The sequence below is a fragment of the Etheostoma cragini genome, chromosome 2, assembly GCF_013103735.1.
Source record: "Etheostoma cragini isolate CJK2018 chromosome 2, CSU_Ecrag_1.0, whole genome shotgun sequence".
NCBI lineage: Eukaryota > Metazoa > Chordata > Actinopteri > Perciformes > Percidae > Etheostoma > Etheostoma cragini.
Genome location: NC_048408.1, coordinates 5,107,301 through 5,118,559, shown reverse-complemented (window position 1 = coordinate 5,118,559; position 11,259 = coordinate 5,107,301). Strand labels below are relative to the sequence as shown.

The window sequence follows — 11,259 nt, the reverse complement described above, 5'->3', positions numbered from 1 at the left end:
GCACGCGTGCACAAACACACGCACACTTACCCGAGAACACACACGGACAGCTTTTATGGATGTCTGGGCTTTAAACAGAGCAGTCTAAGTATAGGTCTGTGTTAGTACAGCTCATGTTCTTACCTCTAATCAATCCAAGTTGTGAGGATGTGTGCGCAGGGGAAACAACGGGGGCTTTGTGTTACACAGACCAGGCACTTTCCCTGTTCCTGGTTTCCTCCTATATGAACCCACACCCATCAGAGTGTGGTGTGTGCCAGCAAGTCTCTGGACTGTGTGTGTGTGAGCTTCTGGTTTGAATTAGACTGTGTGCGCTGCGGCTCATGTCACTATTTGTTCTACGTCTTTAAGACTGTAACTTAACAAGCTAGCATTTCCTAATTCAAACACGACGCTCGCAAACACTCGGTGATTTCTCATCGAGTCCGCGGCAGCGCGCACATGACCTCCACCTCATTACCAGTTCCCAATCAAACCACACTGCTGGAAAAAAAGAAAAACGACTTCTGTCCATGCAGTAATCAAAAGTGATTTTCTGGCAGTTTTCAGTGCAAATGCTCTGAAAGATATTGCACATGTTCCAAAAAGCAGCTGTCTCTGCGGGGATATCTCCGGGATGACGCCCGTCTTCATGTGAAAGAGTCCTGGCATGTCCTCATTACAGGCTTGACACACATGCTCTGTCAAAGAGAGAGCACCAAACGGGACCAATTCAGTTTGGACGTGGCACGTCTCCCAAAGAGTTCCTTTTCTAAAACACTAATCTCAGGACCACAAATTAGCTGCCAGTCATCAGCTGTAGACAGCCATCGTATCGGGGAAAGGCCGTCCCCAACAAATCAGCAACATGTCAATCAAAGACAAACACGTGCTCGCCGCCATCGACACGAGGCGGTGCACACACACACACACACACCCACATACACACACACACACAGGCACTGGTGGTTGTGTCTTACATGCGATGGCATTGGCTCCTTCAGACTAATAGGCCCTAACTTTGTTTTCTCCATTAATTCAAGGTGACTCCTGCAAGGCGTTAGTGAAAGGATATGGAGCTCAGGGCTCTCAAGTGCCTTCCTAATAAATATTAATTTGCTATTCATATTTCCTAGCTGAATTGCAATCTAATTTTTTATAAAGGCTTGCTTATCTCCAAAAATGATCAATTTGAGAGTGAAGGAAATGTTAAGAAGCATCCAACTGGCACCCATGTCTGCAGATATTAGACAGTGTCTTAATAGGTTGTTGGACATTGCATAAACATTAAATGAATAGTCATTTGGAGAAAGCTAAAACCAGCACAGGAGTCTTGGCTTGTGGCCGGGAGGTCGTGGGTTCAATCCCCCCAGACCACCAGGATAAAATCTGGGTGGGGAAAGAGTCTCTCTTTCATTTCCACCACTAAGGTGCCCTTGAGCAAGGCCCTCAACCTCCACCTGCTCCAGTGGAGCTGCTCAGTGGCAGCAGATCAGCCTGTGGTTGCACTGGGAAGCTTCCAGGTCTGTGGAACTGTGTGAATGTGATCAGGGCGGTCCTGCAAAAGAGAGGCTGCCTCTCAAAGATCCTCCACTAAATAAATAAAGGTTACATAACATAAAAATAAGAAAGTGTGATAACCGTAGATGGATGTGGAGGTGTTGGCACAGGTTTGTCAGATGCACGCAACACGTGTGTTTAATCTGTACAAAAACTGAAAGGTAAAAATGAAACGCTTGAGTGTTTTTTGTCTTGTCATCGACATGCTGTCACCGGGCAACCAGAGGAGACTCCAGGGATTTAGAGGTGCATTTTTTTTATTACCTTTGGATAGAGCCAGGCTAGCTGTTTCCCCTTGTTTTCAATCTTTATGCTAAGCTAAACGAGACTAAGCTAAACTAAGCCCAACGCCTTCCCCTGTCTCATCACAGTGCTGTCAATGTTCTCATCCAACTGTTGGCAAGAATGCAAATAAGCGTGTTTCCTCTTATTTTTCATATTTTAGTTCATTGCAACTTAGAGTTTACTTTCGTAGACTTGGCTCTAAATTCCTCTCAGTTATAATTGCATTGTACTCACCAAGTTAATATATGAGATCTGGGAACACGGTGAAATCACTAAAAGTTAGATGATCAATTAGGTTTTAAACCAACCCCCTTAGCTTACTCGCTGTAGTTGTGTGAACACAGATTTCCTGTGCAATAAGCGACCATTTGTGCAAAGTCAGACAAATCTTTACCTGACTTGGCATATTCACTATCTTTCTGGATCTCTGAAGCACTCTACCAAGTACAATGTTATAACGGGCAAAATGTAGCAGCAGTCACCACAAAAAGAAAACCATTGCAATGAACTGGTATATTGTTTCAGGTATGAAAGAGAAAGTAAACAAGTGATTAAAAGAAACTAGTACTGTTGCTTTTTAAATGTGAAGCTGAGCCTTACTTACATAGAGACACGGAGAGGGAGAGAGGCTCACTCCTGAGTGCTGTGGTGCTGATTGTGTGTGAAGCCTTTGTGTTTCTCTGTGCCATGTCTTGGTGGGGCAACGCACCTCGCTGTCAGTGCCATTCAGTCACATAAAGTGTGTGTGTGTGAGTGTGTGTGTGCTCCTGCATGCTAGTGTGTGTGTACACTTAAAGTCAGCTAGGTATGAATCAGAGAGAGAGAATGAGGCCAAGGAAAGAATGACTGGATGATTAGACACCCAAACTGCTCCTGCATGTCAGGCAAACAAACACGAGTCACCATGCCAAAAAGAACGACAGCAGAATAGAATATCATAAAGTGGAATAGAATAGAATTGGACTTTTGCCTTTGATTTGACAATACAGGGAAAATGCCTGTTCTACAGGGTTAAATTCAAATGCCAAAACTCAAAGCGAAGCACTGAGTGACGGTTCACCGTCGTCCAGTCACCACGGTCCTCGGTAGAATGGAATAGAATAGCAAATGTATTGGTCAACCATACAGTATATCCATGACTGAGTTAAAATGACACTTTGTATTGGCCCAGCAGAGGAAAGGTATGAATATTTTATACACCTTTCCTCCCGCATAAGTCAGTAAAGTCTGTACAAAAAAAGTAATAACAGCCTGTTCTTTTCATTGGCTCTGTGCAGAGCAGTGCAGTAATGCGGCCACTTTAAAGGTGGCCAGACCCATTCTTTCTCTGCCCCATACTTCTGCCGGGGCTATAAATTTGTCGCGCAACTGTTGACATCGCTTGCAATATGCTGCTCTCAGAATGTGATCACCACATGCACTGTGAGCAAGAACAAGGCAGCACACTCTTTCTTGTCTGCTCGCACAGATAAACACGCACAATGGTGGCCAACCAGTCATAAAGTACTAAAGCTCCATGGAGCCCTAATGAAAGCAAAGGAAAAGGGGGAGAGCAAAGAAGATACTCGGATGAATAACAATCATTGCTGTGATGGGGGTGGTAGGCCCAATGTGTGTGTGTGTGGGGAGGGAGGGGGGGTCAGCAGTGAAAGCAAACTCCCAGTCCCTGTCTGTGGTCCTGCACCTCCCCTCTGGAATGGAATCCACCAAATCGCTGCTAATTGAATAAGTGACAATGAGCAGGCAGACGAGGCGACAGATGCTCGCGTGCCTTTACAACCAGCATCACACACACACACACACACACACACACACACAAACACACGCACACACACACACACACATTCCTCTTGACTCTAATCTGAACCAGGGGTCTAGAGGCACATTTCTATGGCCGCTCCACCTTCTGCTCCTACTGACTTGGGGGAGGAAGCGAGGATATTGCGAAGATCGCCATGAATGTTGACGAGACGTTTAATTCACACTATCACTTTGTGGCTACAAGGCCCAGACACACGGAGGCAATAATGAGCAGAAGTGCACCCAGGCGTTTGAGCTGTTCCTGCGTTTAATGCTGATTGTCATGCATTTGTGGAACCATTGATTTGGGCTTCAGAGCTACCTATTGGTCAATAAAAGAAATATGTTTGGGGAGCTGCCGGGGAAACGGAAAACGTACTAAATCCAAGAGACATGGCGTCTTTTGCTCCAGCTGCAGAAGATGCATATTGTTGGCCCAATTATTCATGCACTCAAAAGGGCCATGTTTGTTCGGCTCCTCTGGTTATGTAGCGTGCCTAAATGTATTAAGTCTCCATCTGCTTTTTACTTAGATTATACCTCCTCTATACATTAATTGTTTTCATTCTGCGCAGTGTTTAAGACCCCAGCGCACCCCCACCGACCACCCCCTCCAACTCCATCTCTTTCTTTTGCTCCCTTCTTCCATAAACTCCGGAGCTGACTTTGTTCTCCAAATGTGATTAGCTTCTCTGGGACGCATGAAGTAATTGCATTACTGCATTGTAAGCATTGGGGCTATGGAAATGTTGGGCGCCCGTATCAAACCTGTTTAAATAGCCTACCAAGCGCACTATGGTGAAAGATGTGCAAAAGAGGAGTGAATGCAAACATTTTGCAGACATGGCTCAGGCCATGAATAGACAATGGGAGTGGGAATAAAGGTTTTCCGCCAATTTAAGGCCCTGGTTTAAAAAAAAGGGGGAAAAACAGCTTCTGGTTGGTGTCCCTGCACGTTTGGAATATTTAATAAGCTTTTGTTTTCAGACAAACGCGCAAAAAAGTGTCAGACGCGTCTGTGCAGATGCTTAAAAGATCAGCCCACCTGGTTAAAATAATAACATCATCATGCCCTGAGATGATTTTTATAGTAATCATGCAGAGAGTTGGTAGCAGCTGGTGGTAACTTATTCATTTGTTTAGCAGATTATGTGTCTATCTATTCCTTAAGGTTAATTATGGTCATAAAAAAATATTCAGAAAGTTGTCCAGGAGAAAGGAAAGGAGACCGTGTATTTTGGGGGCTCCAGATGGTCACCTGCAGTCTCATCTTCAACTTCTACTGTCTGATTTGAATATGTATGAACCTTATTCATTAATGATTGCAGTAACTGAGCTCCCTATTAGTTGAGGGCCTATTTATTTACCTCTTTATCTTTCTGACGCACACATAAGATGACCGCAGCCTCATGCACGCGCGCGCAATGTGTGAATGGATGTTGGAAAGCTTAGTACTGTCCAATCCCCCGTGACAACTCTTCCTTACAGTTGCGTTGGGTTCGGGGCTCCGCCGGAGTCTTGTTTGGTCGCCGGGTCCCGGTGCCAAACAAACCGTGCCAGATGGTCTCCAGAATGCACGGTCCCAGTTGTGCACATTCGTTAAACCTTATGTCTCTCTCTCTCTCTCTCTCCGATTTATATTCATGGCTCTGTTTCACTCTGTGCTTGCGCATTTACATAAATGAGACTATTTTATGGCAAACTAAAATAAATGCCTGTCCGAGGTGTTTTGGATGTTGCATGCGCTCCTTATCAAAAAAAAAAAAACTCATCCTGGGGCGAGTTTGAAGTGATGTTAAACAGATTTTTGCTCGGTTCCTCCGCGTGACAAACTCTTTAAAGGCATTCATTAGAGTACGGCTCCCTTTCAGCGCGATTCGCCACACAGCTTACCCGGCTTGTAGGCTACTCGCAGCCAGACACACACAGATGAGACACAAGGTAAAAAAAAATACATATTGCACTCAAATCATCTAGCGCAAAGTGCCCGTGTATGTAGTAGAGGGAATTCATCTGCCACTTTAAAAGAGCGTAAAAAGGACTAGACACAGTAAACGCACATGGCATGCATGCACATGCCAAGGCATCCAGTGCGTCAGTCACCGATAGTAGAAGTGAGCGGTGACAGCTGGTTATAAAGTGTGCCTATCGAGGCTTTAGAGATGGAGTGTGACAAAGCTGGTGATTGAAGTGACTATACATTTGTCTTTTCTAATGAGAATTTAGACTCTGTGTGTCTCCATGCTGTCTGGGGAGAACAGACCCGAAGCGAAGAACTCGTAAACCTTCCTGTGGTTTTACAGCAATGAAAAACGGCAGGGTAAGCTTTTTGAATTAATGTTTTCTTCTGGAGTTTATTTTCTCCCCTGTCCATTGTAGGGGCATGGTCGTTACTCTGAAAAGTGGGGCGAGTTTACCCCACAGGGCGGGGTTTCTTTTTATCCCCCACTTTCTCTTTTTCCTCCCCTCTTGCGCCGCCTTCTCCTCTCCTCTGGAGTTTGAGTGGCCACCAGCCAGCTTTTGATTTAAGAAGCGTTTTTCTTTCCCGGGATGTGGATAGGGGGGCCGTGGCTGTACAACTAGTTGATTTGAGGCGGGTTATTTTGGGTAAGTCTGTGTGCAGAGGCAGCTCAAACGGAGAGAGGGAGCGAAGGAGAGCGCACGGCGCACAGACCATACGCAGGGAAGAGAGGGAGAAAGGCGCACAGATGTCACAGGCATTCAGACGTTTCTCCCGCACACATATAGAGAGAGACAGATAGACACACATTTGGATGTTTTTTTTAATGGAAATTAGAACAACTTGAGCGAGCTTACATTTTTGACATTCTAATGTTTTTTTTCTCCTCCTCTTTGCGCGGAGAGAGACATGCAGCTGCTGATTGAAGGAGCACAGCATTTAGTGATTTAAAAACGGAAATTGACCTGTTCTGCTTTTTGGATCTATTTTTGTGGACCGTGTTTTTGGCTTCCACAAAAAAATGCAACCAGGAAAAATGAAAGGACTATTTCTGGCAAGAATGTGGAAAGTTGTGGCTGTTTTGGCACTGGCAACCCAACACGTCGCCGGAAAGACAGTGAAATATCAGGTTCACGAGGAGCAGAAGGTCGGCACCGTTATTGCCCGTTTGAAAGACGATGTCGCGGACGTTCTGGCTAAACTTCCGAGCTCAGTGTCGCTCCGCTTCAGAGCTATGCAAAGAGCGAGCTCGTCTTTCTTCACGGTGCGCGAGCAGGACGGAGAAATCAGCATCAGGACCAAAATCGACCGCGAGAAACTCTGCGAAAAGAACCTCAACTGTTCCATTCAATTCGACGTGCTGACGCTCCCCACTGAGCACCTGCAGCTGTTTCACATCGAAGTGGAAGTGTTGGACATCAACGACAACGCGCCCCAGTTCGCCCGCACCGTCATCCCCATTGAGATCTCCGAGAGCGCGGCCGTGGGAGCGCGCATTCCCCTGGACAGCGCCACAGACCCCGATGTCGGGGAGAACTCACTCTACACGTATGCCTTAGAGCCCAACAACTTCTTCAAGATTGACATCCAGTCCAGGACGGACGGGGTCAAATATGCAGAGCTGGTGGTCCTCAGGGAGCTGGACCGGGAGGTGCGCTCCGGTTATGAACTTCAGTACACGGCCTCTGACAGGGGCGTTCCCCCGAGAACGGGGTCGACCCTCCTCAAAATCAGTGTTGCCGACTCAAACGACAACAGCCCCGTTTTTGACAAGTCATCATATGTCATTAATCTCCCAGAAAATGCACCTGTTGGCACTCTGCTCATGGACTTAAACGCCACTGACGCCGATGACGGCACCAACGCCAAAATAGTGTACTCCTTCAGCAGTCACGTGTCCCCCAAAATCATGGAGACATTCAAGATTAACCCAGACAGCGGCCGCCTGACCCTCATCAGGCGTGTGGACTATGAGGCCGTGAACTCTTATGACATTGATGTCCAAGCGCAGGATATGGGTCCCAACTCGATGCCGGCCCACTGCAAGATCCTGGTCAAAGTGGGAGACGTGAACGACAATAAACCGGACATCAGCATCAATCTCATGTCCTCTCAGGGCAATGGGGATGCAGCCTATATATCCGAGGCATCCCCTTTGGACACCTTTGTAGCTTTGGTGAGGGTGGAGGACTTGGACTCCGGGTTAAACGGAGAGGTACAGTGTAAACTTCACGGGCAGGGATATTTCAAACTGCAGAAGTCCTATGAGAACAACTACATGATTTTGACCAACATATCTCTGGACCGAGAGAAGAGGTCAGAGTTTAGTTTAACGGTGGTGGCTGAGGACCGCGGGACCCCTAGTCTCTCTACTGTCAAACATTTCACCGTGCATGTCACCGATGAAAACGACAACCCACCCCGTTTTGAGAAGGGGCAATATGAGATCTTCAAATCTGAGAACAATGCCCCCGGGGCGTACCTGACGTCCATCTTGGCCACTGACCCTGATCTGGACGCCAATGGGCAGGTGAGCTACTCCATCTTGGAGAACTCTGTTCACGGCAGCTCCATCTCCACCTACGTCACCATTGACCCGTCCAATGGCGCCATCTACGCTCTGCGTACGTTCGATCGAGAGGATGTTAGCCGCATCTCCTTTGTTGTGCAGGCCAAAGACGCAGGGAAACCGCCGCTGGTCAGCAACGTCACCGTTATCCTGAACATTCTGGATGAGAACGACAACCCCCCGGTCATCGTGGTCCCCCAGCTGTGGAACTTCACCGCTGATGTGCCTGTGTCGAAGTTCACAGACGCCGGACACTTAGTGACGGCGATCAGGGCGACAGATCGCGACACGGGGGTCAACGCCGAGCTCATCTGCTCCATCGTCAGTGGCAACGACGAGGGCTTCTTCATCATTGACCCGAGAACGTGTGAAATCCACGCCAACGCCAGCTTGGCAAACTTCCCCCATGAGCACGTAGAGTTGACAGTTGTGGTCAGGGATCAGGGAAGGGAGAGCCTCAGTGCTAAGGCGGCGCTGAAAATCACCCTCTATGAGAACATGGAGAACCACGTCCAGGTGATGGACCAGGGGGAGTCTTCCCTCGATGCATCCCTGATTATCATAATCTCCCTGGGCGCAATCTGCACCATGCTCCTGGTCATCATGGTGGTGTTTGCCGCTCGCTGTAACCGCGAGAAGAAGGAGACGAGGCATTCCTACAACTGCCGGGTAGCAGAATCCACCCATCAGCACCATCCCAAGAAGCCGTCGCGCCAAATCCACAAAGGTGATATCACCCTGGTTCCCACTGTGAACGGCACCCTGCCAATCAGAGCTCACCATCGCTCACCTTCGACCACGCCCCCCATGGACAGAGCCCAGATGGGGAGCCAGCAGAATCACCACAGCCGCCAGTCACTAAACAGCCTAGTGACCATCTCGTCCAATCACATTCCAGAGAGCTTTGCCCTGGAATTGGCACACGCAACTCCACCAGTGGAGGTGAGCACTGAGCAAGCACACACTCTCTCTCACACACACAAACACACACACACACACACACACACACACACACAGACACACACACAGAAGTAAATTATTCTCAGAAATTTCATATTTGGTCCCTCAGCCCCTTTCCAAATTCTCTCTCACACACACATTCTCTCTCTCTCACACACACATTCTCTGTCTCACACACATACTCTTTCTCTCACACACACACACACACCCACACACACACACACGCACCAGCCTTCTCATCCTCACATGTCTGTCTCTGTTTGAGCAAATTAACTCATCTCCATGTGTGACAGTGACTTAATCAACACTGCCCTGTAGTTCAAACCGACTCTCATTAAAACTGTTGATGATTATAGATGTGTCTTTGTCTTTACCTTGTTTACACCCTGTCATCATTACCGCCATCATAACCACGGCTTAACCCTCAGCCATATGTCTCCAAATTCATCTAGACCCCCCCCTCCTCCTCCACACACACACACACACACCCTTTTCATTTTGTTTTAACACCATCCATTTTGTCTCATTCATTTTCAGCAGCCTCTCCATCATCCATTTTGTGTTTACTCATCCATTATTTTGTCTTCTGTGTTGTCTCTCTTTTTTTTCCTCCTCTCTTCAATTTCCCATCTGTTATTCATCCACCCTTTTCTGTTTCTTTTTGTTTTATTTTGTTTGTTTTGTTATTTTTTTTTGGATGTAGCAAGTCTCACAGCTTCTGTCCATGCTCCATCAGGGCCAGTACCAGCCCAGACCCAGTTTCCGTGGCAACAAATACTCCCGCAGCTACAGGTAATTCACCCTTATCCCTCAGTCCCCCCCCCCCCTAAAAAAAAGATAATCTTTAGTTGACTTTTTAAACCACTTGTTTTTCATTGTGTATCATATGTTCCAACAACCTGTTGTGCGGTTTTGCCTGTCAGTTGCTCAGTTTCGTGTAGATCATGGTTTTGATGGCGTGTAAATGTATATAATTTTGTTCATATTCCAGTTGTTATCATACCAATGCCATTCAATTCAAAGATATGCAACTCATTATTCTGAATGTCACAACAATTTCCTAAAATAAAACAACCTTTGGGGCTCACGTTGCAAAGTGTGCATCCATCATTACTTTGATCATAATGTCCCTGTATGGTCTATGGATGACAGATTTATTGATGCCCCTTGTGGCTGTTGCGAAAGATTTATTGAGGGGATCTACCTGCAAGTAAGATTCATGGGCCCGAGGCTTGTCTCAAGATTTGACAGATTCCTGAAGCAGCTTAAGCATTATATGATGGATTTATTTGCTCATTGGTCTCCCTCCTCATAAGGACAGATGGATTCAGTCGGCAAAAAACACAATGCATTCAGCCTTTATTTGCAAAATGTGAACGTGGAACGTTGTTTTTTAAAGATACAGAGTGATACCTATTATGGGTTTGTCATCCTTTCCTTCTTGTCGTCCTCAGGTATGCATTACAAGACATGGACAAGTTCAGCCTGAAGGACAGTGGCCGTGGGGACAGCGAGGCGGGGGACAGTGACTGTGACATGGGTCGGGAATCCCCCGTGGACAGGCTGCTGCTGGGGGAGGGCTTTTCTGACCTGATACACCTCGAAATGCACCATCGACTCCACCCAGGTGAGCTACTGATGATGGAACCTTTTTCTAATTGTCTCGGCTCAGTCGCACACCTCACATGCTCTAATCCCATCATGCAAAAGTCGTGTAGTCCTACTTTGCGGTGGATTTGGTCTCAGTTTGATTATTTGTTGTTCCTGACCTGTTTGAAATAAGATGTTTTTATTTCTGATTCTGCGAGAGAAAAAAGCACTAGCAGCAAATTAACCTGAACTACCTTGCCCCAGACCACACCTAATGTACCAACTGCATGACACATTTCAGCACCATGGACAATGTCAGGCCTAAGCCCATTATTGGTCCGTACACCTGCCTATACAGCGACTCCATTCACCCTGTTGCCAACACAATCCCCATTGTACTCGGCCCCATTCTTCCACACAGCCCTCATTTCCACGCTCGTTATCACGCTGAGGGAGGTTACAGTGTGTCTGGCTATTTGTGTCACCGTGTGTGTGTGCGTGTGTGTGTGTGTGTGTGTGCGTGTCCGTGTGTGTGTGTGTGTGCGTGTGTGCGTTA

At 47.0% G+C, this 11,259-nt stretch overlaps 1 protein-coding gene and 1 long non-coding RNA gene across 4 annotated transcripts in view; both read left to right on the top strand.

The window, feature by feature from the left end:
* LOC117936915 overlaps nucleotides 1-11,259 on the top strand; it is a 672,281-nt gene that overhangs the window by 163,475 nt on the left and 497,547 nt on the right. The window lies entirely within an intron of this gene.
* The window catches only part of pcdh18a (protocadherin 18a), a 7,731-nt gene continuing 2,496 nt past the window's right edge, over nucleotides 6,025-11,259 (top strand). For 2 of the 3 annotated variants that reach the window (XM_034860323.1, XM_034860312.1), the window contains exons 1-3: nucleotides 6,025-9,095; nucleotides 9,817-9,905; nucleotides 10,568-10,740. In XM_034860323.1, the coding sequence (XP_034716214.1) occupies nucleotides 6,606-9,095; nucleotides 9,817-9,905; nucleotides 10,568-10,740 (2,752 nt within the window). In that variant the 5' untranslated portion in view covers nucleotides 6,025-6,605. The remainder of the gene's footprint in view (nucleotides 9,096-9,816; nucleotides 9,906-10,567; nucleotides 10,741-11,259) is intronic. The other variant, XM_034860334.1, reaches the window with a different exon arrangement.